Here is a 27696-nt window from a genome sequence, read left to right as displayed (position 1 = left end):
CAGGCTGTTTCTTCACATTCTCTGATCAATGTGATGATGTTTGTGGGAGAAGTAAAACAAAAAAAATTCATTGATGTCATTAATTTGATAACACCAGAGATTTCAATTTTACACACAAGTCGGAAGCCAAATTTTATTTCTCACAATTATGTCATACACAAATGACACAGTTTTGTGCAAATGCCTTACGATAGCAAAACCACAAAAATACTTTTAATTTCCCCTAAACTCTCAAGTCTTTACTTCTGTCTGTTTTCCCAATATTACCAATACCGTTTTCTCAGTCTACATGACTACATAATGTATTCCAAACAATGTCCAATGACCCAAAAATATGATTGTTGACATCTGCACAATACATTTAATGATCCAGTGGTTTATATGAAAAAATAACATTTGCTTCTCTAGCAGCTTTAATTCATTTCCATTAAAAAAAACAACATTTTTAAGGCATTTTTATTTTGTGCCATACTTGAAAAACAACCAGGTTAGACGTTTTTTGTTATTATTTTTTTAATTTTACACTTGTGGTCAATGCCCCCCCCTACTAAATCTCAAATAATTAATCCAAAATGTTTTGTGCATTTCTGTGTCGGAATTTAAAACATTGTAAGACTTTTGGAGGTTGGGAATGTTGTGGAATGATATGTAAATTAAGTTGAACAGAAAAAAAATATAGGACAAATGTATCATTTGTAAATATAAAAATGTACTAAATGTTTATTCATACTTTATTTTTATTATTATTTTTATTTTTTTTGCTTGTGAACTTGTAAGAAATAGACTAACTGCTGCAAACCCACGGAGATCCAGCTTCCTATTTCCAATTGTCCTCATCTACAGTAATTTCCTTTGCGCATCAATACCAATTTTCTATACCTAATATTATCCAAAACAATGTGTCCTCTTTCTTCAGACAAGTCGTTTCCGTAGGAGGGCATTTCTGATCAATGGTTGTCACACTGATGGATCAGACTATTAACGGTTGTTGAGAAGACCATAAAAGTAGGACAAAAAAAAAAAAAAAAAAAATCACATTTCAAACACTAATCTGATTAAAGGTATTGATTTTCAACTTCAAATTCACATTACTGTATCAGCCCACAAAAATCTCATTCATAACTGGATACGTGGCCTCAGGGTGGGGATTTCAAGAGAAAATAAAATAAATACTGACACAAAATGGCAATGGCCAAACCATCTACCTTCTGGCAGCTTGCGTGAGTGTAACTCTTGTCAATTATATTTCCCCATTATAGATCCACAGGAACATGAACTGTTTATGACTAACATGACTTTCCATAAAATCTGCCCACGAGCCATATAGACCTCACTAATGCCTTGCTGCGGTGGGCATGCTTTCACTGCCTCTCACTTAAAAGTCTGCAACGGCCCTTCTCAAGTTCTTAAGTCATTCCCCATGTGAGCACACCAGGATGCAGTGCTTAGCACTCAGCAATGTTTTGTTTCTCTCTTTTATTTATTTATTTTTTTAATTCCTTGCACGGCCGCTTCTTTAAATCATTTTCATGTTAAACTTGCGAGGAGCGTCCACCGTGCTGCTGCTCATGCCAGCGTCCGATTTGCGCGGCACGTACTCGATCTCGATGTTGTGCTTTGTGTTCCCTTTGCCTCTGCTCCAAAGGAAGAGCAGCACCAGGCAGAACAAGACAACGCCCAGAAAGGAAATGAAGCCCATCGTGGTCGCGATGATCAATGTCTTTATATCGAAGGGGAAAGGGACGTTGGCTCGCGTGTCGTTAGCGCCAGTCTCTGCTGGTTGGTTGGAAATGAAAGCAAAAGTCTTGTTGGGTTGGACTGGCCAATCGGGCGAATAGCTGTGAATGTGCAGGTGAGCCTGAGAGGTGTCATTCCCACCTGCGTTGATAGCTATACACACATATGTTCCATTGTCCTGAATCTGAGCGTAACGGACCTCCAGGGTACCATCTGGCAACACAGAGATCCTTCCGATTGTTTTGGTGGTGATGAACTTCTTTTGCGGGGAGAGCCACATGATCACAGGAGCCGGATCGCCGTCCGCCTCGCAGGTGAAGTGAACGATGGCTCCTTCGTCGACAAACTGCTGTTGCGGTTTGCGATCCCTAATCCTGGATTTACGACAGGTGAAGTAGTTGGGCTGCAGGACATCTGGGAAGTCCTTAAACTCTTTGCCTTGGACGAATTCAGGAGAGGCGCAGGTAGGCTGCTGCCGGTTGAAGTTGAGTCTCCAGCGTCGCCGGAATACCCACAACATGCGGCAGTCGCAAGCCAGGGGATTGTCGTACAAGGCTAGAGTTTCCAAGTTGCCAACCGAATGGAACGCAGACTCCTCTAAAGTGGTCAGTGAATTCCCAGACACGTTGAGAATCTTCAGGTAGTTGAGACCCCGGAAAGAGTAGGGCTCGATCATGGCCAGTCGCCCTCCAACTATGTGAAACTCCTGAAGACGGAGCAGATCGTGGAGCTTATTTCCATCAATAGTATGGATTGGGTTGTAGGAGAGATTAAGAAAGCGTAAGTAGACCAAGTGCCTTAGGGCGACGTAAGGAATGGTGGTAAGGTTAGCATTTGCAATGGTCAGGGAGGTAAGGTTTAATCCGTACAAGCAATTTGGGGTCATTGTATCCAAATATGGCCAATTTGCGATCTCCAGCACTTTTAGCCTAAAGAGGCGTTTAAAGGAGTAATCCCTTATGACGTTGATGTTGAGGTGGCGCAACTTGAGCGTGATCAGACTGTGCAGGTGGGTGAAGGCCTCTGTAGGCACAGAGGACAGGTTGCACTTCTCAAGACTCAAATGCTCAAGGCTACTCAGGCCGTGAAAAGCCCGGTGGGAGATAAAAACCAGATCGTTGTCGCCCACCTCTAAAGAGCGCAGGTTGTACAAATCCTGGAACATATAGTCCAGCAAGATGACGATCTTGTTCTCACTTATGTCTAGCTGAGTTAGGTTACTCAGGCCCGTGAAGACCCCGAGCTGGATCAGCTTTAGCTTGTTGCTACGGAGCCCTAATGTCCGTAACCCGAAAAGGTTGTTAAATGCGCCGGGTTCGATCGTAGAGATCGTGTTCTCGCTGAGCTCCAGCTGCTCCAGGTTGGCGAAGTTGGCAAACTCGTCCGGGTTGATGGTTCTTATGCGGTTCTTGCTGAGGTCCAGCAGACGTGTTTCTGCTGGGATTCCCTCAGGAACCGTCATGAGCTTCTTGCGGTGGCACATCACAGAGCGCTCTGGCACGTTGCACTCACAGCGGGACGGACAGCCGGTAGAAGAGGCGGACAGCACGGTGCTCAGCATCAGGATCAGAATGGGCTGCCAGCACGTCACCAGGAAGCTGTGCCCAGTCGCTTCCCGAGCCGCCATCTTATCGGTTACCTGGGGGGAACAAGAAGACATGGCACAGCAAGGCGTTAGAAAATCAATATTGGGGACTGACAAGCAAATGGCGAGCACAGGAATAGGGACTGTAGAAGTAGAACTCCCTTATTACAGGGTTATTGAGAGATTTCTTTCAACTCCATCGATCAATACATTTCTAAAAGGACACGATTCTCATATGACGCACTTCTTATTAATATCCCAGAAAGGACCATTTGATGCTGCGATATTTCTGCCACAGACTCAACAGAAGAGTGGGGGTGTGCTATGATGTGTGTTCACTTCTCCGGCACAGAACTTCAAAATCAAAGACCAAACAATGCTCACAATCAACTTACATCTACTGCAGAACTGCACCATTATTGCTGCTTTTCTTCAGGGTGCCATTTTCACAGCACAGCTCGCGGGTGATCAATCAGTGACTGCTATCATCCTAATAACTAGGGACGGGGTGCAGCTGCAAGTAGGATTAACATTTTTCAGCCAGCAATCCAATTCCCGCTGAGCACAACGAGTGTTTGTCCCACCCCCGTAGTCTTCCTATTTCAAATATGAATTTAATATGGCTAAAGCAGAAATAGAAGGTTTTGCACCATATGTTCTTTGGCAGCAACTTGACCAGTGCCGTCAATATGAATAAAACATCGCCAATCTATCATAGTGGAATAAAAAAGGGCTATTTAATAGTTCCATGCCTGGAAATAAACCTTGGTTAAATTACCACCAGTTGTGTTGAAATAGCCACAGAGGAATCAACTGAATTACATTAAAATTTGGCAAAAAACTGCAGATATAACTCAAAGGGATCCTAGATCTTAAAGACATGTAGGCTCTAATAAACCACAATCATTCTCTTGTACTAAAATATGCTGTTAGAAGCACATAAAATGTTAAATCAATGGCAATATTCTATAATATTTAGTACTAGGGTTGTTCCGATCATGTTTTTTTGCTCCCGATCCGATCCCGATCGTTTTAGTTTGAGTATCTGCCGATCCCGATATTTCCCGATCCGATTTCTTTTTTTTTTTTTTTTTGCTCCCGATTCAAATCCAATCATTCCCGATAATTTTTCCCGATCATATACATTTTGGCAATGCATTAAGAAAAAAATGAATAAAACTCGGACGAATATATACATTCAACATACAGTACATAAGTACTGTATTTGTTTATAATTACAATAAATCCTCAAGATGGCATTTACATTATTAACATTCTTTCTGTGAGAGGGATCCACGAATAGAAAGACTTGTAATGCTTAAAGGATAAATGTGACTTTGTATACTGTGACTAAATATTGCCATCTGGTGTATTTGTTGAGCTTTCAGTAAATTATACTGTAGCCATTTAACTGTTCTGCCCAAATGCATGATGGGAAGTGCAACCATGACTGTGCAAAGTGGCACCAATTGATATATCTTTTCTGCTTTGGGAAATAACATAGGGTGTTAAGAAAAAGATCAACTACTACCTTTCTTCCCCACATTGCTTCCCACGATATTTCTAATTGTTGAGAGAGGGATTGTAAGGCTTTAGCCAATTAAAAAAAGGCTCTAAAGGCTGCCAAAATTCACTCTACTCATTTTACGCTGCCTTTAAGCTCTATATATAGGTAAAACGGCGCCATTATAGATTGAACGCGACATTGCGTGAGTGGGTCGTGCAGTGCATGCGTTGATTGCGTTAAATACTTTCACGTGATTAATTTTGAAAAAATTAATTACCGCCGTTAACACGATAAATTTGATAACCCTACTTTAAGCCAAAACTAAAGACTCTGGATGAGTGTAAGACATTTTGTCTGTAACGTTAATACAATTAGATAACGATTTAATTAAAAAATGTATATATTTAAAAAAGGCATGTCCGATATTTTTTTGCCGATTCCGATATTTTGAAAATGACGTGATCGGACCCGATCAATCGGGACATCTTTATTTAGTACATATTTTGAACGATAGTTGACGCCATGTTTTGCGGGCTGGGAGTGATGACGTAATTGGGACATTTCCAATTGTGTACAACAATTGTGTTTTGCTGCCTAAACTCGCTAAGTAAAATGCCACGATGTGCTGCTTTTGGATGCAATTTCCAGTCAAATGGAAACAAGGGAAGTGACGTGAGTGTTCACGGATTTCCTATTGACAAGAAGAAGAGAAAGGTTTGGGAAAATGCCTGTAGACTGACAAAACTTCGCAAAGACCCAAGGCTTTGTTCACGCCATTTTTCTCCTACCTCGTTCGGGGCTTTTAGTCGATGCCAACTTATGAAAGAGCTCACCGGAGTGGCTGGATATAAGCGGAGACAAAGATCAAATGCTGTTCCAATTATTTTTTTCTCACAAGAAGCCTCAACGCGCTCAGATAGCGAGTGAGATGCGCGCAATAAAGCGCCAAAGACAAACTGCTGGCTGCTCTCTTAAGCAGGCAAGCCGCTCCTGTCATTACAGCGGTAGGCGAACCTTCGGGCGTACCGTTAGTCACAGAGTAAGCTAATAATTCATCTCTACTGTCAGTTCATCAGGTCGATCCCAGGATTTGTTCCCGTCAGATGACGAATTTAATGAGGACAGTCAGCCACGACACGACTCCGATCCCGACTATCACACGTGTGCATTCATAGTTTATTACCTTCAGTGAGAGTTTATAATGTCAATAGTCATGGAAATAAAAATGCACGAATGACAAGGTGGGTTCAAAGTTTTGGCCTGTACTGTATGTAAAGCACACGACAGCTCTGGATGCTAACAATCTACATAATTATATTGAAATAAGTTTGATCACGCACTAGCTCACCTTGAAGATCTGCTAACAAAAACAGGAGTTCTCAACAGCATATACTCTCTCGGTCTGTTGTCATTGAGACGCACTTGCCCCAAGGACATTTTGGGTCATGTAAGCCACACTTGTATGCCACATGTTTGTGGCCTACTTTTGTTTTCCATTCGAAAATATGGTCACATGCCCTATAAAGGGTTAAGCACAATTATGTATTCATCACTATAAGGTTATGTGAAGGACTTTAATCAGGTCAATCAATTAACTTGGTTTTTGGTAATTCATGGGACAAATTTGAAGGGATTTCATATATGAAAAAAATCCCTGCCAATTGCACGTTATATGAAGTGATATAGGCATGGTAATCTATATGCATTCTTATAGATAAATGGAACTGTGTGTGTGTGTGTCTGCGTCCGTTCCCTATGGACTCTGATACGGCTGGGCGGATTTTGACTAAATTTTGCACAGTTGTACTTTATGTGTCTGTGAGTGTTCTTAGATGGGTTTGATATCTGTAGGCCTCAATTTTGTGTGGAAAATTAATTCCAAATACCAATAATTAGCATGGAAAATGTGACCTTATAGTGGAGGAAACAGTGCCATCTTTCGGGAAAACGACGTCTCTTCCAATTGCAATGTTGCACTTGACTTTCAAACTTTACGGTTCCATGTACGAATTTAAATGTGCTGTGATGATAGGTTGAGTCTTTGAGTACTCCACAACAAGACGCAGAATTTTGAAAAAATGTACAATTTTCCAGAATATTAATAAGGGATTCATTTCGGCTAGATATCTTACTCTCCATAATAGTGAGTTTGTCTGTGTGTTTGTGTTTTATGGACGCCAAAACGGCTGGGTGCATTTCGACCAAATTTTACACTGTTGTACTTTACGTGTCTGTGAGTGTTCTTAGATGGGCTTGATCTCTGTAGGCCTCCATTTAGTGCATGAAATTAATTCCAAACTCCAAAAATTAGCATAGAAAATGCCAATTTTTCACTTATCACCCGAGCAACACCGGGCCATACTGCGTACATAAAAAATGTCATGGGGAAGCTTTGATTTAAAGGTCTCTCATGTGTCGATTTAATAAATCTTGGCCCCAAAAACCCAGCACATGTAGTATGCAACGACGGACCATACTGCAAGTCATGACTAGACCCACAAACAGTTTCAGAACACAATGCCGAAAAGACAGAAAGCATTTATACAATAATCTACAGGGAGGGTAATCAATTGTCTTACTTATGATCAGATGTCATGCATCAAGCTAGTAGACTGTTGGGCTCCTACCAAGTCAATAACAGAGGTTTTGCTAACAACTGCGAAAAACTTCAACCACATGACAGATCGCATGTTTGTCTAGTCTACACAATATTTTTCTTCTTACACCCTCTAATAGCTAAACACTAGACATTAGTTTTTAATCAAGATGATACGAAATGACCAAGATCACTGCAGCGGCTTCCATCACTAGACAAAATTGATCAGTGCTAAATTGGACGCAGCACAATGCAGTGCTGAAATGAGCTCTATTCCATGTGTCAGCTTGTCTCATATGCCGTATTTTTCGGACAACAAGTCGCACCTGAGTATAAGTCGCGCCAGCCATAAAATGCCCAACGAAGAGAAAAAAAAACATATACGAGTCGCACCGGAGTATAAGTCGCATTTTTTGGGGAAATTTACTTGATAAAATCCAACAAATAGAACAGACATGTTATCTTGAAAGGCAATTTAATATAAAAATACGATAGAGAACAACATGCTGAATATGTGTACAGTGCATGGACAACAAAATGCGAATATACTGTCCTCACCAAGATGCTACGGCTCGGTCCTGGCTATTCAGCGGGCTAAACTTCCAAATGACGATGCTGGACGTCCGTATATTTTGCTGAATATATTTCGTCCTCGATACCAAACAGGTTCGCATCGACGTAAATAAATGATAATTAGGTACTTTTACAGCAATGACATGACACAAACAGTTAGCATGCGTTCGCTAGCATTAGCGCATCGTTCAAACAACCACACAACTGGCTCTAAGTGTCCGATCGCGGGTGGAAAACACACAACAACAACAGAAAAGATGATACACACAGGCGTTGCCTCTGTAGAGATATTTTACAAGCATAAACAATGAACGTAGGTTCGCAGCCGTGTTTCTCTCTCGCTGACTCACCCACTCACTCCGAGCTACGTAGCTGTCGGTCTTCTTCTGCCGTGTGAGCGCTCTTCTTCATGTAAACAAGTGCAAGTGCGCCCCCACGTGGGCGTGAAAGCGCCACAAACTAAAAGCATGCATTCAGTATAAAAAATTCAATAATACAATTGACCACACATTGCCAAAGGCAGAACGCGAACGTGGCCATAGCTATTACGTTATTCAGATAACTATAGCATAAAGAACATGCTCACAAGTTTACCAAATCACCAGTGCCACTCCAAAACACCAAAATAACATGTGAAATTATATCATAATGTGTTAATAATTTCACACATAAGTCGTTCCTGAGTATAAGTTGCACCCCCAGCCAAACTATGAAAAAAGCTGCGACTTATAGTCCGAAAAATACAGTGTTTTTTTCGTTTTCGACGTGAGTCAATCGGATGCTATTTTGATTACCACTCGATTACCACTGACACTGAACGTGTATGGGGCCAGTGATCCCATCATTATCCCCTTGTTGGTAAGGCACCATGTTTGCACATTCAGCATGTTACGGCGGCTCTCACATTCCTCCACATGGTTGGTCATCAGATAAAAATGCGGATCCATCAGAAAACTGACGGGTGCGACGGGCCGGCTCTGCCTTTTTTAATGTAATGATTTATTGCTATCTCTCCTTTGCAGGCATGTACTTTGAATGAATGAACTTCTCTGTTCTAATCAACGCTTCACGAGGATACTATTAATTAAGGTGAAGTGAGAGGGGGCGTGCTCTCAAAGGAAAGGATATGGTTGAGGAACAGTAAGACTACACACTCAAACAAGCGAAGGCCCATTGGTCCATGACCACTTAAAATCACATCAGTGATTACCAAAGATTAATTAGTCAAACAATTATGTTTTGCTTAAGCCTCTGCAACTCATTTAAGATCAGGTCTGCCGAAGTGTTTGTGGTCCCAGTAGATTTACTGGATCTGAGCTGATTTCTATAATTTCTTATCAGGAAGTGACCCATTTTTGGTAACTGAAGTGGAAGTTGTTAATGTATCTTGCTTTTTCTTAGACACTTCAAATAATATGACTGCTATTAACTCATTGGTAGCCATTGAGGGTGCTAGGTGTCCAAGCGATTGTACCTGGGAGGGGGTGAATGAACGAATGTCTAGTCTAGTGTCCTCAATGGTGCTGAACGAGCATTCGAAGTCGTCCCAGTTTAAATGAAATGGATGTCCATTGAAGTTGATGAGGTTAATGTGGACAAATTATCTCAAACATGCGTTCTTGTTTTATCCAGTTTCATGGCATCCTGCAGGTATTTTTGATCCAGTGGATGTGGGAGACAATAAAACCTATGGTCAAGTGTACGAGGTGAGTTCCTCGTAATGTTTGTTTTGTCAATGCCAATAAATGTGTATTATAGGTGTTGAAGGGAAGGGAACCTCGAATTTAAAGACTTGTAGGCTCTAATAAGCCACAATTGTTTACATTTTTTTTTTTATTTTTTTTTTTTTACTAAAATATGTTATTAGAAACACATAAAATGTTGCCATTGATTTAAAAATCTATCAAATTTAGTACATGTTTTGACGTACAGTGGACGCCATGTTTTATGCGCGCAATTGACTCTGGGGGTGATGATGTAGTTGGCCTGGACTGGGAGAATAACTGTGCTAGCCAGCCATCGAAGCTAGAATGATTACTGGTATGATTTTGGGGCCGTTTACGTGGTGACTTTCCGTGAATACGAAAAATTTCAAATTTGCATTTATATGGGCCGGTCTCTATTCGAACAGTGTTGGAATTCCACATGAAAACGATGTAGTGTTCATGCCAAGCCCTAGGGGGCAGTGCAGATTTACAAGGTGACAGCGAATGATGCACTTTGACACCATCGAGCTCCTCAACCCGGAAAAAAATATGCCCGCCCACTCGAAGCAATGGCATTTTTCTTTGTTTCCATTTTTGTGCCTTTTTGAACAATTCAACATATTTTATTTAAAAATATTATTAAAACAGTAAATTAAAGCCGACATTCCGCCATATTTGCTGTTTTTAATGTTTAGTAGCACTGCTGCGCAGGCCCAATGTGACGTGTACGAGTGCTGACGTTATCGGTTATACGTATGTGACGTGCGGGAGCCTTTGATATGCATGCGGAGAAAGCCCTCTTCAATCCCCAGCAATCGAATTCTTCCACTTTGGAGGCAGGATTCAGAATTTTTCGTTACGCCTTCTGTCTTCGCCGACACCATCTGCACGCGAGGCCATTCTGCTACTCAGTCATTACGTCTTTGTGCCGCAGAGTCGCCATGTAAACTGCCCTTTGTCACATTCTGCTGCTGGTCAGATTGTTTTGTTACAGGGCTATGGGATGAGTCCTGACGTCGTACCTGCATCCAATTCCAGCTCATCAGCAGTGTCTTTAAACCGATCCTAGGCAGATATTGACTTACTGCCATTTGACAGTTTGTATTCTCGATTCCTTCGTTGCATGCCTTGGTTTTTTACGCGGCGAGACGTCCAACACGTGCGCACATCGTTTAAAAGCGGTGAGTACTTACTATTTGTGTTTTCATTGAGTCTTTTATTACCTTCTCATTGCCTCAAAAATACCTTTCCTCTCTTACTTTTAAGCATTATGTTTTCTTGTAGTAGCTTTAAAGCAGATTGTTGATCTGTTGACCACATTAGTCAAGAAGCGTATTTCAACCACCCTCATTTGCTATTACTATGTTTAAGTATTTTCTTAAGGCATCTTTAGTATGTTCTGCCTGTATGCATCTAAATAAAACAAGCTAAAAGCACACAGTAGTACTTTGGGTGTCAAATTCCCCTCTTGTAGATGTTTCACCGGTGCAGAACATTTTGGCAGATCACCGCTTTTGTCCTACTCTTGTCTCGTCTCATCCTGTCTTTCCTGTTCATTTTGGTCTTGCTGCTGGTTTTGGGGAATATCGACAGTGCTGTCCTGCTCATTAATGTTCCTCTTGGGTTCAAATTGAAAGGGCTGAACAGAATACATGTTTATGTCGCTAGTCATACTCTGGACGCCTGGCAGCGTAGTCCAGGGACGTCACCGCCTTGCGACGCCAACAACAATGGTGACATAGTAGTTAAACTAATTTTAAAAATTGTATAAAACCGAAAACATCAAGAGGGGTTTTAATATCAAATTCTTTTAACTAGGGCTGTCAAATTTATCGCGTTAATGGGCGGTGAGTAATTTTTTTAATCAATCAAGTTAAAATATTTAACGCTATTAACGCTTGTGCGGAACGACCCACTCATGCAATGCCGAAACACCCTACAATGGTGCCGTTCTACTTATATACAGAGCTAAGAGGCAGCGTCAAGTGAGTGGAGTAGGTACACACATTTATTGGGGCCGTGCTTTTAATTGGTAAAAGCTTTGACATCTCTCCCACAACAACTATAAATATTGTGGGAAGCGACGTGGGGAAGAATGACAGGAGTTGATCTTTTTCTTAACACCCTGTACTGTACCCAACGCAAAGAAGATATAACATTTGCAGCCACCACACACAGACACGGTTGCACCACTTCCCATCATGCATTTGGGCAGAACAGTTAGGTCGCTACAGTATCATTTACTTAAAACTCAACAAATACACTAGACGGCAATATTTAGTCACAATATACGAACTCACATTTATCCTTTAAGAATTACAAGTCTTTCTATCCGTGGATCCCTTTCACAGAAAGAATGTTAATAATGTTAATGCCATCTTGTGGATTTATTGTTATAATAAACAAATACAGTACCTATGTACAATATGTTGAATGTTTATATCCGTCTTGTCTTATCTTTCCATTCCAACAATAATTTACAAAAAAACATGGCATATTTTAGAGATGATTTGAATTGCGATTATTTACGATCAATTAATTATTAAGCTGTGATTAACTCGATTAAAAATTTAATCGTTTGACAGCCCTACTTTTAACTCATACTAACGTTTATCTTTTAAGAACTGCAAGTCTTTCTATCTGTGGTTCCCTTTAAATGAATGTAGGGCTGCAGCTATTTGATATTTTAAGTTTTCATTCTTGTACTGATTGTCAAATCTGTTGACATCGCTTACTTTGGACAGCGATAGATTCCAAACCATTTGAACTGGGATGGCTAACAGTGAATGATCAGCCCTCCCAGTTCAAATAGATTGAACATAATAATATAGTTTTTGTCTGTTTTACTACATTTTCTACAGTTTTTATTTTTGTTTTGCGTTGATTTTCCCTGACATACAACTCATATTACTAAAAATTGACATGGCAACTAGCATGAGCTAATGCTGAGTGCTAAAACAGTCAATGTCCAAAGTTTGTGTTCACAGAATTCAATGTTTCCACTTACAGAAAATGTAAACTCATTAAAGACAGCCAACCTGCACAAATTTGACTGTGATAAACTGTAATCCATCTATTTTTTCTTTTCACGCAACAAACATTCAAAAGTCACAGATACTAACATGTGGAACATGAGGATGTACAACCAAAGTGTACAAAAGTAGTAATAATAATAATAAAACGTATTATTGTTACAATTAAACCCTTAAAGCAGGGGTCTCCAAACTATTTTCACATATGGTCGCAGTGGGACCATACTTGCTTCAAAGTATATCTTTTGTTCCTCTGGACAAACAAGGGACAACTCTAATTTCGATTTTAGACTTGTGCTTCTAAAAAACTAATTACTGTATCCTTCATCTTCAGCTTCTGCAAATATGAATTACGACACAAAATCAATTCAATGTCATCCTGTTTTAAGATAAATGTGACACCTGACGACTAATAGATTTCCCGCGTTTACTTTTCTATGGCCTTCCTGCTTTGTAAATCTCTAATTGTCCCGCGTAATTCAAGAGCTTGTGTGGGCTAGTCAAAGACTTCTCCAGTGGCCTAAGCTTTAGTCTACCTGACACAACACATTAGCCCCAAGCGCCTCTCAACGCCATTGTAAATACCTGTAAGCTTCTGGGAAAATCCCCTGCCATGATGCTGACGCTTCGTGTTGCAGGACAAAGCGTTAAAAGCCTCTAAAGCTCATTCTTTGCTGAAGCGCTGAGTCAGCTGCAAGGCTCTGCTTGAATGGGCTTACCTGTGTTTACTTGATTATTTATTTAGACACCCTACACTGAGCATATACCCTCCCGGGACCCTGTAATAGGTACACTTGAATCCCTCTATTTTCTATATCAGCCATTTGAATGATCGTTGCTACACTCTCAGTTAAGTTTGAGTTGGACGTCTATCACAGTCAGTGGCATTCAATGAGTTGGCAACGAGGATTGACCCCAGTTCCCCCCAAAAAACTCATTGGATGCCACTGACGGCGATAGACGTCCAACTCAATTTAACTGAGAGGGCTAACAGCGATCATTCAAATAGATTGGAAATCCTGACATCCGCATATGTAGACATTCAATTTCTGGTCATGTATGCCACAATATTAGGCCTTCATATGGCAAATATGACACAACATTTTATGTCCTTGTATGTGGATGCCAAGTACGTAATTTTTTACAAATAAATAAAATCATAAATGGAAAAAAAAATACAATTAAAATATAAAATTTAAATTAATTTTACAATTAAAAAAATATATATATAATAAAAAAATTAAATAAATAAAAACAGAGATACACTCTAGTAATGACCCCCAATAACACGCTAAAGGTTATTAAAAAAAAAAAAAAAAAAAAAAAATCATATTCATAGTATTTGTAATACTATTTAATCTATTTGCAAAGATAGATTCCCAATTCATTTGAATAGGGAGGACTCCTTATGAATTAGGGCTGGACGATAAGGCCTAAAAATACAAATCTCAGATATTTTTTTACCCAAGATTGTATTGACGATTTTCTCAGATTATTTTTTTTAAACAATATGAAAAAAAAACAGAGAAAGTTCAAAACATATTTCAAGTTAAATTAAATTAAATGTAGAATTAAAGTAACGTTACAATAAAGTACAAAACTGTTTAAATATGATGTTTTTCTCTCCCCATTTGCGCTGGCAGCCCCCAAATACAAAGTAATGACGACACAAAGAAACTCTATTGAATACCTTTTTGGCAAATAAAAACTCAAATCAATGTAGGAGATAAAGTGCAAATAGAACAGGCCCTAAAATAGAGCCTTGTGGCACCCCGCAAGACAGAGAAGTTTGTGAGGAGGAAAATTCCCCAATCATTACTGAGAAGGTCCTATGTTCCAGGTAAGGTTTAAACCATTGTAGAGCGTTACCACGGATGCTCTAAGCGAATACAAGGACTGTATGGCCGATTGTATCGAATGCTGCTGTGAGGTGTAATAAAACAAGGATAGCTGGATTTCTATAATCCAGAGAAAGGGCAATGCCGTTGTGCACTTTAATAAGTTAAAAAGGATTGGATGTCAATGGCAGTCACTGAGTTAAATGAATGCCCTAGAAAGAGTTAATAATCCTTAGACCATTTACACAAGTGCACACCTTTCTGAAAGCATCTATAAAAACAACACATCACAAATAGGTATTACAGGATAATGGAATATTTTGTTGAACAGTACTGTAGAGCCCACGTTGTCGATATCTGTTGACCTAATGAGATCACTTTCACACTCCTCTAATATTGCTTGCCTAGCTGAATTTCAAGAGCAAAAAAAAAATTGACCCCTGTATAATTGGGGCGCTAAAGCCGGCTGCCTGGTGGGATGGCTGACTGCAGGCAGGCCTGTGAAATGGCGGGGCTTAAATGTAAGCTGATGCCCGACAGATGGACGCCAAAGCCCTAATCCGGGCCAAGAAGCCGGTCGGTGCTACAAGGTGCAGAATTCCAACAGCGGCCAGCTGTTGTCCTGAAAACAACTACCGCCACTGTGCCAGTTGGGATGCTGGCCTGAACTTCACCTCTCAACGGGCTTGACATCCTGTGCAGGTGCTGTTGCAGGTGCTAAGCTCTTTAATCACATGCCTTTTAGGAAGTTTGAAGACAGAGAATCATTTTAAATCTGTTTTCATTTTTTAACTCAGAAAACATTACTTAAAAAAAGTTTCCCTACAGCTGTTGGTTTACCATATAACTAGTGTTGTTAATAACTGCGAGTTAGAGTTTAACGGCATTAACTCATTCACTCCCAGCCAATTTCACCGGAGCAAGGCCCTTCACTCCCGGCTGTTTAACTGGATTTTGACTGATTTTGTAAGGCCCACAGAAAATTCTGTTCTATTGCTATATAAACATGGAACCCACCAAAAGAAAGATTACACTCTCTCCTTTCAGCCAGTAAAAAGTTAGTTCATATCTTTTTCCATTCTTTTGAAATCAGCATTAGAAAATAGCTTAGTTTGAGCAATTTTCCAATTTCTGACGGAAAAACTGAGAAATTGAGCTTTTTGTGAATGAATACATTTCAAACATAACTTTGACTTTAACACAGCTATTTTTTGCTTTAGTTACATCCCAAACATCTGAATTATGTTTTCCTTTTACAAAATAACATAGACAACAAGACAAATAGAGCTTTTGATCGCAAAGTAACAATTTATTTACACATAACTAAACTGTTGAACTATTTGCTCACATGACAATGGGGAAGACTCTCGGCTGCCCCTGGTTGAATGAGGTGGCTCCCAGTACCGTAATTTCCGGATTACAAACCGCTAATTTTTTCCCTCATTTTGAATCCTGCGGCGTATGCAATGATGCGGCCAATTTATCAATTTTTCTAATGACCGCCAGGAGCGCTCCAGCATAAAATGTAAGCGCAAGACACGTGGAATATATTGTATGTGTCAAGGAAGACGCTAGTTTGCACTCTTACCCGTATTTTAACTTTGTGCTTTGTGCACGAATAAAAGTAGCACACCCTCATCATTGTGCATTTGTAAAATTAGCATACCTGCATCATGGAAAATGCTAGAAGAAATGGATATGACCTGCCGAGTTGAATTGAAGGCTTGGATGGCCAGCGGCGTCAGATCGTTTACAAAAGTGGCCGTATGCGAAGAGCAACTTTTGCAAAAGTCTGACAGCGTGGAGCAGCGTGAAAAAAATCCACCATCACCAACGGGTTTCCAAAAGCCGGTCTGCTACGTGACGAAGACGACGACCCACACTAAGGAGTGAGCTTGAGGAGTCAGCTAAGTGCCGTGTTGCTGCCGCTGTTTGGAAAGAAAAGTTAAGGTATTGTAACGATGACAAAGTGTAACCCGCTAAATTAGGTTGCAATTCTTTACTTTGGATCTCGTCGAACAACACACGACTGCTGCCTCTAGCAGCCGAAGCAAACACACAGACACCCCCGCAACAACAGCACGTCTCTTGCTTTTCCGCACCTCCCTTACCTGTAAGTCACGCGCTATATCGTAACCCGATTCGTTAAAGTAAGGTATTAAAACTTAGAAAACTGTATTTCTTTATAAATGTTTCAGTTTACTATGTGGGCACACGCGGCTTATAGGCAGGGGAGGCTTATGTGTGTACAAAATGCTTTTTTCACTGTCTGTCTCATCAAGATAGATTTTTTTGAATCCTTCTTTGACGATAGTTTTGTTTTCTTTTCAAAACCCTCCTCCAGTGTCGTTTGCCTTTCTTTCCCGATCGTTCTCCACATTTTCAATTCTAACACGTCTTCACAAGATCCCTCTGACTTCCGTTTCCTGACTATTTTTCGTCACTTCCTTTCTTGACACGAGATGAGTTCTTACAAAATCCGCTACTGCCCTGCAGTGGCCAGTTTTATTGCTTTAAAATGAGTTTTGAGCATTGTGTATTGCAGTTTAGGTGCAAAAGAACCTAGAGATGCATCTTGTCAAAAAAAAAAAAAAAAAAAAAAAAAAAAAAAACGTAAAAGACGTATAAATACGTTTTTGGGACACTGAAACAATTAAAAATAGAACATATTTATATGTTTTTGGGAGCAAATTAGTTAGTAACAGAGTTATTTTTGTCAGTGGTGAGTAATCTAATTAATTACTTTTCCAATCTTTGCAACGTCGTTACCGTTACTAAGGATGTGAAAGATCGTGTTACTACAATTTGGGTGAATGACGAGAGGAGACACGGAGAGAGCAGAGTAGGAGGGGGGAGGAGGAAAGGGGGTTGTGACGCCTTTGCAAACGCGATGCTAGGTGGCTCGGAGTGTTGGCATAGCATTTGCGTTCTCGCTAGCATTAGCATTTAATGTGGCGAGCGTCATGTTAAAAGCTCAGAAAACTTTTTACATATAGTCCGTGGCGTTCAGGTGTGTACAATTAATTGAAAATAATGGACTGTTTTCCTGGTCAGTATGCATTATCATCACCAAGTGGGCGTTTTCTTGTAGATGCTACAATATAATAATAATTTGTTTTCGTTTTTTTATTACCAAAAATAGACACTTGCCCTACACTTTTCTTGAATGAAGTATCCATAAACCGTGTGTTTGATTTTTTTTATTTTTATTTATTTATTTATTTATTTTAATCAAAACAACTAGAGCAACAACTAGAACAAAGATAGAAAGGGACGAGATTCAAGCCTCACCTGCATATTGCAAAATATATTGATATATATTAGTGATGTGACGGTATACACAAGTCACGGTTCAGTACAACAGGACATTTTTTTTGTCACAGCATTTGAAAGTTAAAGTTTACCATTAGTATACCATAAAGTATAAAATATAGTATACCATTACACTCTTATATCGGTGAAAATTTTAAAAAATGTAAAAAGGCTGACCTATGATTTTTTTTGGAACGAAAAAGACAGTTCAATTCAATCAGTTTATATAAACATATTTGATGTGAAACAGGTTGTAGAATGGATCATGTAATGACGTGTACGACATGAAAAGTAACGTCAGTTACTTTGCTGTGTAACTAATTACTCTTACTTTGAGGTAACTAAGTTACTAACTCAATTACTTTTTGGGAGAAGTAATTTGCAACTGTTACTACCGTATTTTTCGGACTATAAGTCGCAGTTTTTTATCATAGTTTGACTGGGGGTGCGATTTATACTTTGGAGCGACTTATGTGTGAAATTATTAACACATTATTATATCATTTCACAAGTTATTTTGGTGTTTTGTGGTGACACTGATGGTTTGGCAAACTTGTTAGCATGTTATTTATGCTATAGTTATCTGAATAACTCTTAATAGCTATGTTACGTTGACATACCGGCCACGCTTGCATTTCGTTGTTCATGCATCATGTAACATTATCATACTGTACACTTATTCAGCATGTTGTTCTCTATTGTATTATTATTTTAAATTGCCTTTCAAGATGACATATCTGTTCTATGTGTTGGATTTTATCAAGTAAATTTTCCCCAAAAATGTGAAAACTCTTGTGCGACATGTATGTCTTTTTTTCCTCTTCACTGACCATTTTTGGGCTGGAGCGCCTTATACTCAGGTGCGACTTATAGTCAGAAAAATACGGTAATTAACTTTTTTTAAGTAAGATTCACAACACTGCATATAACACAGTGACACTATGAAAAAATATCAAAATGCTGAGCAGAAGCTAACAAATTTACTCAATTCTTTTGGAATTTGAGATCGTTCCACAGATACAGGTTACAAATCCATATTCCTGATCACCTGAGGGTTTACCAATTCATATTGATACGTATCGTAACCATATTAATTGGAATTTTTCCAGTGTGTGTTCCAAAAATTAATTCAAAAACTCAGATGTAGTTCATAATAAAAAATTGGCCCAATACTCACATCCAAATTGACCCAATATATATATATAAAAAATAAAAACAAAAGCTATTCACCTGCCCTCGTAAATATTACCGTACTGGCCCGAATATAAGACGGCCCTGATTATAAGACGACCCCCTCTCTTTCAAGACTCAAGTTTCAAAAAAGACTTTTTGAACACCGAATTAATTTTTATACAGAAAATAATTACAGTACATTCGAAACAAATGATTACAACGATATATTTGAGAGAAAAAGCATGTTATTTTGCCTCATTCAAATCTTAATATCTAAACATTTAAATATGTAAACTAAAGTGCAATCACATTCGTAAATGAATGGCTTCTGGTTTTTGAAATGTAAATAAACCAATCTATTGTGATGAAAAAACAAAATTACAATAACTGCATTAACAAGTGACGTCTAACTGTAACTATAGTCTTGAAATAAATCTGAATAAGGAAAAACATTGCAATAAAATTATGCAAACTGGTTAAACTTCAGAGTAGATGAGATCTGTCATGACAGAACATCGCTTCAATGATATCTGGCGCCATCTTGCGTCGTGAATGGGGAGAGTAGCTGAGATCTGTCATGACAGAACATCGCTTCAATGATATCTGGCGCCATCTAGCGTCCTGAATGGGTATAATGTCTAGACCGCGAATATAAGACGACCACCTCTTTTTCAATCTTATTTCAATGCAAAAAAACGTCTTATATTCGGGCCAATACGATATTTAGCTTTAGGTTCTCTCGCATGCATCTCATGGTGATATCACTCAACACAAATTAGAAATATTGGCAAATAGTCAGAAGTTATGAGTTATTATAAATACAATGTCATGTTTACATGTCTAAACCCTGACCTTATTGACAATTGCATGATCCTAGTCAAACAAATGATCAACATTACTGCAGTTGTTCATTTCTCATAAGTTAAATACATTTAGCCATGTAGCTGTTTGTGTCTGTGTCGTTTCGCTTTGTTGTGGCAGAATATTTAATACAGTGACCTGTGAGTGCATGTCTCCGGGCTGTCGCTTTTACAGCTGTGACTGTAGCTAAACTGGCTCTTCAATGAAAGGCAGCTAACATGCAAACATGGCTTCTTAGATTCATAAATAATTGAGATTTCATTTCCGCTATGAAGGGTGATGGTGGCAGTACCGGGCGGCGGAGGGCCATCTTGATTTTAATTGTGAGTGACACGGGAGTCTGGCAGAGAAAAATGTCCTTTACCGCCGCTCGCATCGAGGCTGCAGAAAATGAGCTGTAAATGAGTTCATAGAGAGGTGACGCAAATTCTGAGTGGAGCAGAAAACGCAGCAAAACGAGGGCAAACTCTTATCTTGGTGAGATATAATTTGAAATCAATAGGAGTCTTACTTATTATATAGACACACATAAACAAGACACAATGGACCCAAGACAGCCCTTTTAGTTTTATGACGCTGCATTGTTTTTCAACGACAAGACAGCTATTTGTGTTCCGAAGCTATTATAACACAAGCAATGTGGGGTGACACACAAAGCGAGATGCTGGACTGGCTCGCTAACATGTCTCATGGATGGAGACAGATAACCATTCACACCTACTGGCTATTTACAGGATCCAATTAACTTAATCTGCATGTATTAGGTCAGTGGGAGGAAGCCACGGGGCACACAGGCGAGAGTAATCACATGCTAACTTCTTCATCTCAACAGGGTTAAATGAGAGCATCAACTATATGTATATCGCAAGCAAAGATTGAAGGAGTAATTATGGTAAAATGAAAAAAGAGGATGTAATAGCATAATGGAAACAGAAGAAAAAAAACCAGGTAGTTACGACAACCCGATTTACATGATTTCAACTGATTACGACGCCTGTCTTTTTGGTTTTTTTTTTTATTGTTGGCTTTTGTTTTTTGATGCATGCTTTTATTTTGAGGCAGGAAGCTTAGAGCAGGTTTTACTACCGCAAGCGACACCACTTACAGTGTATCACAAAGGTGAGTACACCCCTCGCATTTCTGCAGATATTTATGTATATTTTTTCATGGGACAACACTGACAAAATGACACTTTGACACAATGAAAAGTAGTCTGTGTGCAGCTTATATAATAGAGTTCATTTATTTCCCCCTCAAAATATAGCCATTAATATCTAAACCCTTGGCAACAAAAGTGAGTACACTCCTATGAAAAAACGTACATCCCTAAATGTCCAAATTGAGTACTGCTTGTCATTTTCCCTCCAAAATGTCATGTGACTTGTTACAGGAGTGCTGTCAGCATTGCTGCAGAGATTGAAGAGGTGGGGAGTCAGCCTGTTAGTGCTCAGACCATACGCCACACTCTACATTAAATTGGTGTGCATGGCTGTCACCCCAGGAGGAAGCCTTTTCGGAAGGTGGTATACAAAAAAAGCTCCGCCCATCTAATCAGACCATAGGACATGGTTCCAGTAATCCATGTGCTTTATTGACATGTCATCAGCAAACTGTTTGCGGGCTTTCATGTGTACCGTCTTCTGAAGAGGCTTCCTCCTGGGGTGACAGCCATGCACACCAATTTGATGTAGAGTGCGGCGGCGTATGGTCTGAGCACTAACAGGCTGACCCCTCACCTCTTCAATCTCTGCAGCAATGCTGACAGCACTCCTGTAATGAGTCACGTGACATTTTGGAGGGAAAATGACAAGCAGTACTCAATTTGGACATTTAGGGATATACGTTTTTTCATAGCGGTGTACTCTTTTGTTGCTAGGGGTTTAGATATTAATGGCTATATTTTGAGGGGGAAATAAATTAACTACATTATATAAGCTGCACACAGACTACTTTTCATTGTATCAAAGTGTCATTTTGTCAGATATACTTAAACATCTGCAGAAATGCGAGGGGTGTACTCACTTTTGTGATACACTGTACACACCACCCATTCCACACACGCACATATGAAGAAGAGCGCAGCCGAGTGAAGAGGTGACAGCCTGCGCACACATTTGTTGCTTGTGAAGCATCCAGAGGCGACGACTGTATATAACCCCTTTTGTACTATTTATTGTGCGTTTTCAATTATGGTCGAATACTTGGGGCGAGTTTACGTGATTGCTTTTGATGATGTGCGGACGCTAACTGATACATGCTAATCATTTGTTATTGCTGTATCAGCAGCTACTTGTAAAAGCAAATTTGAATTACTGTTATTGAAGATGAGACTGATTTAATTTAATTTTATTTTAGTTTCATTCTGCAAGTGTTGATGTCATGAGCAACTGAATAAAGTCAGCAAACCACACGGGTGCCTCACATCATCATTTCGGAGCTTACCTCGCTTTCTAGCTAGCTCCAATGTCTTGGCGAGGACGTATAGTACATGTTTCTGCATATATATAATATATTCTTTTATTTAGAGGGCGTTTAGAGGTATTTAAAGGGTTAATTTTGACTCACGCGGCTACATCGCCAGTGCAGGAACAGAACTCGTTCGTGAACCGAGGACTACCTGTAGTCAAGAATGTTTTGGGGGTGCACCAATTACAATTTTCTTGCTGATCACCGATTTTGAAAATGCCCAACTTGCTCATCTTGATTTTTTACCGACCCCTATTATTTGATAAAAAAAATAATATAAAAAACAGCATGCACCTTTGCAATAAATCTTTGAATATTATCTATGAACCAAGACTTTTTTAACCGCACATGCAATAAATGGTAAATGGAGAGTACTTTCAGTATATAGCGCATTTATCTACATGGATACCACGTCCAAAGCGCTTTACATTAGCACATTTTTACACTTTCACGCACACACCAATGGTACTGCTGCCATGCAAGGCCCTGCCAACCCATCAGAGGCAAATTAGGATTTAGCGGTTTCCTCAAGGGCACTTTGACCGTGGGCAGTCGTACCCGGGAATCGAACTACTACCAACTGCCCCAAGGCCGCCCAGTAGTCTCTCTCTCTGGAAAATGTTAACTTTTCTATTCAAACCATGAAATTATATTTCCTTTTACCAAAATTTAACATGCAGCAGTATTTTGCTTTAGAAAAAGAAATTTGCTAGATTTAAGGAGCTTGTTAAATTTATTTTCTGGAGAAAAGAACTACAAAATTATGTCTTTCAGATGCTGGTACGGTTTGAAAGTGAGACCAATGTTAGCATTCACTAAACAGGTATTATCTGCCTCAATTCACTCACAAAGGAAACAGAGTAATGAGACCAACTAGCAGACACAAAACAATTACCACACAGTGACTATATGGAACAGCAATGCAAAATCCAATCTTCCCACACTGTGACGAAGCAAACAGTGGCAGATTTACAATCACAAACATCATGTTGGCAGTCTAAATTTATAAAAAAATATGCAAAAAAGTACACTTTTATGCTTTTATTAATGACCATGAATATTCACAAACAAATGCTAGTGGGCCAGTGTGTTGCAATTGGCAGGCAAGATTGGTTATATTTTTAGTGACCGACCAATCCCCAATCCCCCGAAATGTATGAAATCAGGCAACACCTTTATTGATCAGAGACCCCAGAAAATATTGAAAGATTGAAGTCTGGATTTGACTGTAAAGTTCTACCATGTTATGAAAGAGTATTTTATTCCTAAATTTATAAACTACAATAAAAAAAAGTAACTTTCACTAGAAAAAAACAGCATGTTAAATATGTTCTAATCTATAATAATTTACAATGAAAAGCATGAATAGAATGACTTTCTAATTCTATTAGTGAACAAAATTCTTCCAAATGGAGGAAATAATATTTAATTCATCGGCTCCCAGTGACTGTGATAAACGAGCCACAGTTGATTTAAAAATTAACTATTCTAATCGCTTCAATGTAAATTCATAATTTAACCCACTTGCTGCCATTGTTGGTGATAAACGTCCAATCAATTTTAACTGGGAGGGACTGGTATCAGTCAAGGGCGTGGGTTTTGTCTCAACATTGGTAGGGACAATGTGGCATAACCTGCATGTACACTTTTTGCTGGGGACGGGACATTCATAATGATCAATGCAAAATAAATCTGTATTGACTTATACTAACTTTTATGTGTATTGGTTCAGCCTACACAGTTCAATCAAAACTTTTGGTTTCAAAAACTACTAAAGAAACATTTTGAAAACTTCCAGAAAAAATGTCCAGATTTTGTGAGCAAATTTAAATTGAATTATTTAAACATAACTTAAATTATATCAACATACACAATAAATGTAAGGTTGTTAATCATCCCTTAACTACCAGGAATTCAAAAAAATAAACATTTGTCTCAAAACCCTTCAACATTGTCTAAATAAAGAAATCAAATATAATTGAAAAAAAACTTCTTTGTCAGGGAATAACAAAAATTAAAAATGGAGCTGTCCTTCAGATAAAAAAAACTACTGCTTTTGTCCACAAGCACAGCCAAACTCAACAAAAAAAATAAAGCTCCTTTGTAAGCTGCTTTAAGACCAAATCAATAAAATAAAAAGTATAATTGGGGAGGAGGGGGTAAACCTCGGTTCACTACATTTCTCAGTTAATTTAACGTGAACAGTAGAAAACATACAGGAGGACACTTCTCTCTATGCAGCTTCCTACTCGAGTTTTGCAGGTTAGCAAGTTCACACAGTTTAATGTTATGCTAACGTGCATGCAGGTCAGACTTTCAGTAGCAAAATTAGTGGTGTGTTCCCCACTTCCACAACATTGACATATTTTTATATTTAGTACACTGGCTGCTGCTGGCTGAAAAAATACTTCTAATATCCCTAATATCCAATGTGGGGGGGTAGGTCAATTAATCAGCCTATCAAATGTGCGTTTAGGAGGGAAAATTGGACTGGCACATTCAGCAAGTGAAAAGAGGTACATGTAAGTTTGAACAAAATGAAAAAAAAAAAAATAGTAATGGTGGGGTCAATTACAAAAATTAAAACATATGGGAAGAAAATCTAAATGACCTATATAACTGAAGTCATCATATAACACAAACAAGGTTGCTTAAAAGTTGGTGGGGACAATTTGAACAACCTGAAAAGTTGATAAGTGTTTTGTCCCTACTGTCCCTATGCAAACCTACGCCCTTGGTATCAGTTGACAGCCAGCTCCTCCCAGTCTATATGGATTGGACATCTATTGCGTCAATGTTCCCAAAAAATGTTGATACAATACCATCCATCCTTATTAAAATGGATTTAATGTCAATCGCTGTCAATACCAGTGAACCTGTTAAGGATTCAAAACAAGCAAATATTTCTTTTAAAAAAGAAATCTTAAATTTCCAAGAAAACGTCTGAGTACTCATGATTTGTTTTCATTCAGACGTCTTCCAAGAGTGTTGAAGGATACAACATGATTCCTATTCAAGCAGGAATCCGCCGACATTAAACAAATTAAAGGAACAATCAAACCATCCGTCTCCCGAGGCTGTCCGCCTATCGCTTGTGTCATGGCTGCCATTTCAACATCGATCAAAATGAGCAACAGAACACATTTTTGTTCTGTACCTTGAGACAAACACAACATTCTCTTTCATAGACTTTCTTTTGAGGACACCCATGACGGTGAACCCCCCTTCAGAGAGAGCCAGCAAAGAATTTCATGGATATAAAACGAGCGCCTGGGCGACTGCACCTTCAAACACAGTGAAGGACAAATGATTTTTACTCTAGGTATGACCAAAAAAGAAAAATAAACACATCAAGAAAATGACATGAAAAAACTAAGAAAATGAGTATTTTCTTCCAAACACATCTTGATTTATGAGCCTAAAACGCAAACCGTTGCATCAAAGTGCCACACCAAAGTCATTTCAATTTGCTGCTTCACAATTTATCTCCTTCGATAGGTATGGGCTCATGAACAAAAGCAGTTTCCTAAGCGCCGGGGGGACATTTAAGAAGAGCACATAAGCCCGCTGAAGCGCTCTGATAGATTGTCTTCTCGCGCAATGACAAAACAAAATGTGTTTTCTTCCACTGCAGTTTGAAGAGAATTGGAAGGCTCTATTTAACCGGCAGGTCACCCTTGCACTCTTGTCGCCTAGCATGCCGGATGGACGCTTTAATGAGTGTCGCCCCGAGCACGTACGTGGAGCGGACCTGGAATAACAAGGGATTTAAAATGCATACGCTGCGAAATATGACTCATGAGCACCGCAAAATGAATGACCTGACTTTGAGTGTGAGCAAAAACAGTTTGTAAATGAGTTGTAAGAAAGGGGACGGGCCGCTGAACCATCGATCATAAATTGATTTTTTTGCTGTAAAACATGCCGCTGTTGAGTTGGTCATGTTAGTGTTACTACTCAAGCAAACCATTACATATAGGGGAGAAGAAAAACTTGGCATTTTTGACAGATTACACCGGTTTTGTGACATGAAGATATTTATGAAAATATAGGATTTTATAATAATATACACCAAAATATGGGCAACTGATTCGCTGTGGCGACCCATAAAGGGAAAAACCGAAAGGAAAAGAAGAAGAGTGAGTTTAAAAAAAGTAAATACCGTAATTTCCCGAATATAAGTCGCACCCGTGTATAACGCGCATCCCAAATTTACTTGTAAAATCTAGGGAAAATTATTGTACCCATGTATAACGCGCACCCTAATTTTAGCACCACTAAATAGAAGAATACAAGAAAACAGAGCTCTTGTACAGATACAGAAATGTCATTTTACTGACTGGTGAAACAGTACAAGCATAGCACACTGGTAGTTCAAAACATTACTGTAAACTGACAATATTTACTTACCAGAATCCAGGAGAAAACAAAACAGATGTGACTTTTCTTTTAAAGGCTGCTGTATAACTTGCTCGTTTCATCATGATGAATAAATGTTTCTTCCATGGATTGATACGGTAAAATGAAAGTGGGGACTGAAGTCGGAAATCGGAACGAGCGCATCGCTGTTGACTAACGAGAGGAACTATTGTTATTTGGGTTTGAGTTTCCCGAGAGACAGATATAATTGATCGACACAGGAAGTCTGTGTAGTGTCATGTTTGTTATGGTCCGAGTTGCCGAGTTGCAATAAACGTTGACTCAAATGAGTTCAAGAAACTAAATTCTGTGCTTTACAAAGAGTGAAAAAGTGCAGAATTTAACCCAGACGAAATCATTCGACCAATCAGAGTGAAGTATTACCGAAACAAAATAGTGACGTCATGTACCGTAATGGTCGGCAACGGATCGCCGCATACGTTTTCTTCAACACAACATGGCCATGTAAATAAAAAAATCGGTCTTTATGTACATATATATAATATTTATATATATTTCGGTCTCCATCCCTGTACACGTGTATAATGCGCACCATGATTTTACAAGTTGATTTTGGGGAAAAAAAGTGTGCGTTATATTCGGGAAATTACGGTAACAATAAAATTTAGAGAGTTAAAAAATTGAATGCAATAGTGTACCACACGAATGCTATTTTTAGACCATGACGTCGCTTCGTAAAGCGGAACACTATAGTCATGTCCTCGCATACAAACCATTCAACAATATTTCTGCTAGTTTTCTCCAGTAATCTTTCAAAAACTAACATGCCGATCAAGCACTGCTGATATGGAACTTGTAGAAATGACTCTAGACATTACAACGGATGAAGGATGTTTTCTTCGTACGTTTCCCTAAACCAAAAACTCGGAG

General features: G+C 39.1%; 1 protein-coding gene across 4 annotated transcripts in view; it reads right to left on the bottom strand.

Annotated features, from left to right (window-relative positions):
- Positions 1–993: 993 nt before the first annotated feature.
- lingo1a (leucine rich repeat and Ig domain containing 1a) overlaps positions 994–27696 on the bottom strand; it is a 256772-nt gene continuing 230069 nt past the window's right edge. For all 4 annotated transcript variants that reach the window (XM_057837394.1, XM_057837396.1, XM_057837395.1 and 1 more), the window contains one exon: positions 994–3376. In XM_057837394.1, coding sequence (XP_057693377.1) covers positions 1517–3376 — 1860 coding nt within the window. In that variant the 3' untranslated portion in view covers positions 994–1516. The remainder of the gene's footprint in view (positions 3377–27696) is intronic.

This window comes from Corythoichthys intestinalis, chromosome 5 (genome assembly GCF_030265065.1).
Source record: "Corythoichthys intestinalis isolate RoL2023-P3 chromosome 5, ASM3026506v1, whole genome shotgun sequence".
Taxonomy (NCBI): Eukaryota; Metazoa; Chordata; class Actinopteri; order Syngnathiformes; family Syngnathidae; genus Corythoichthys; species Corythoichthys intestinalis.
The sequence above is the reverse complement of the archived record's forward strand: the minus strand, read 5'-3'. Positions and strand labels throughout refer to the sequence as shown.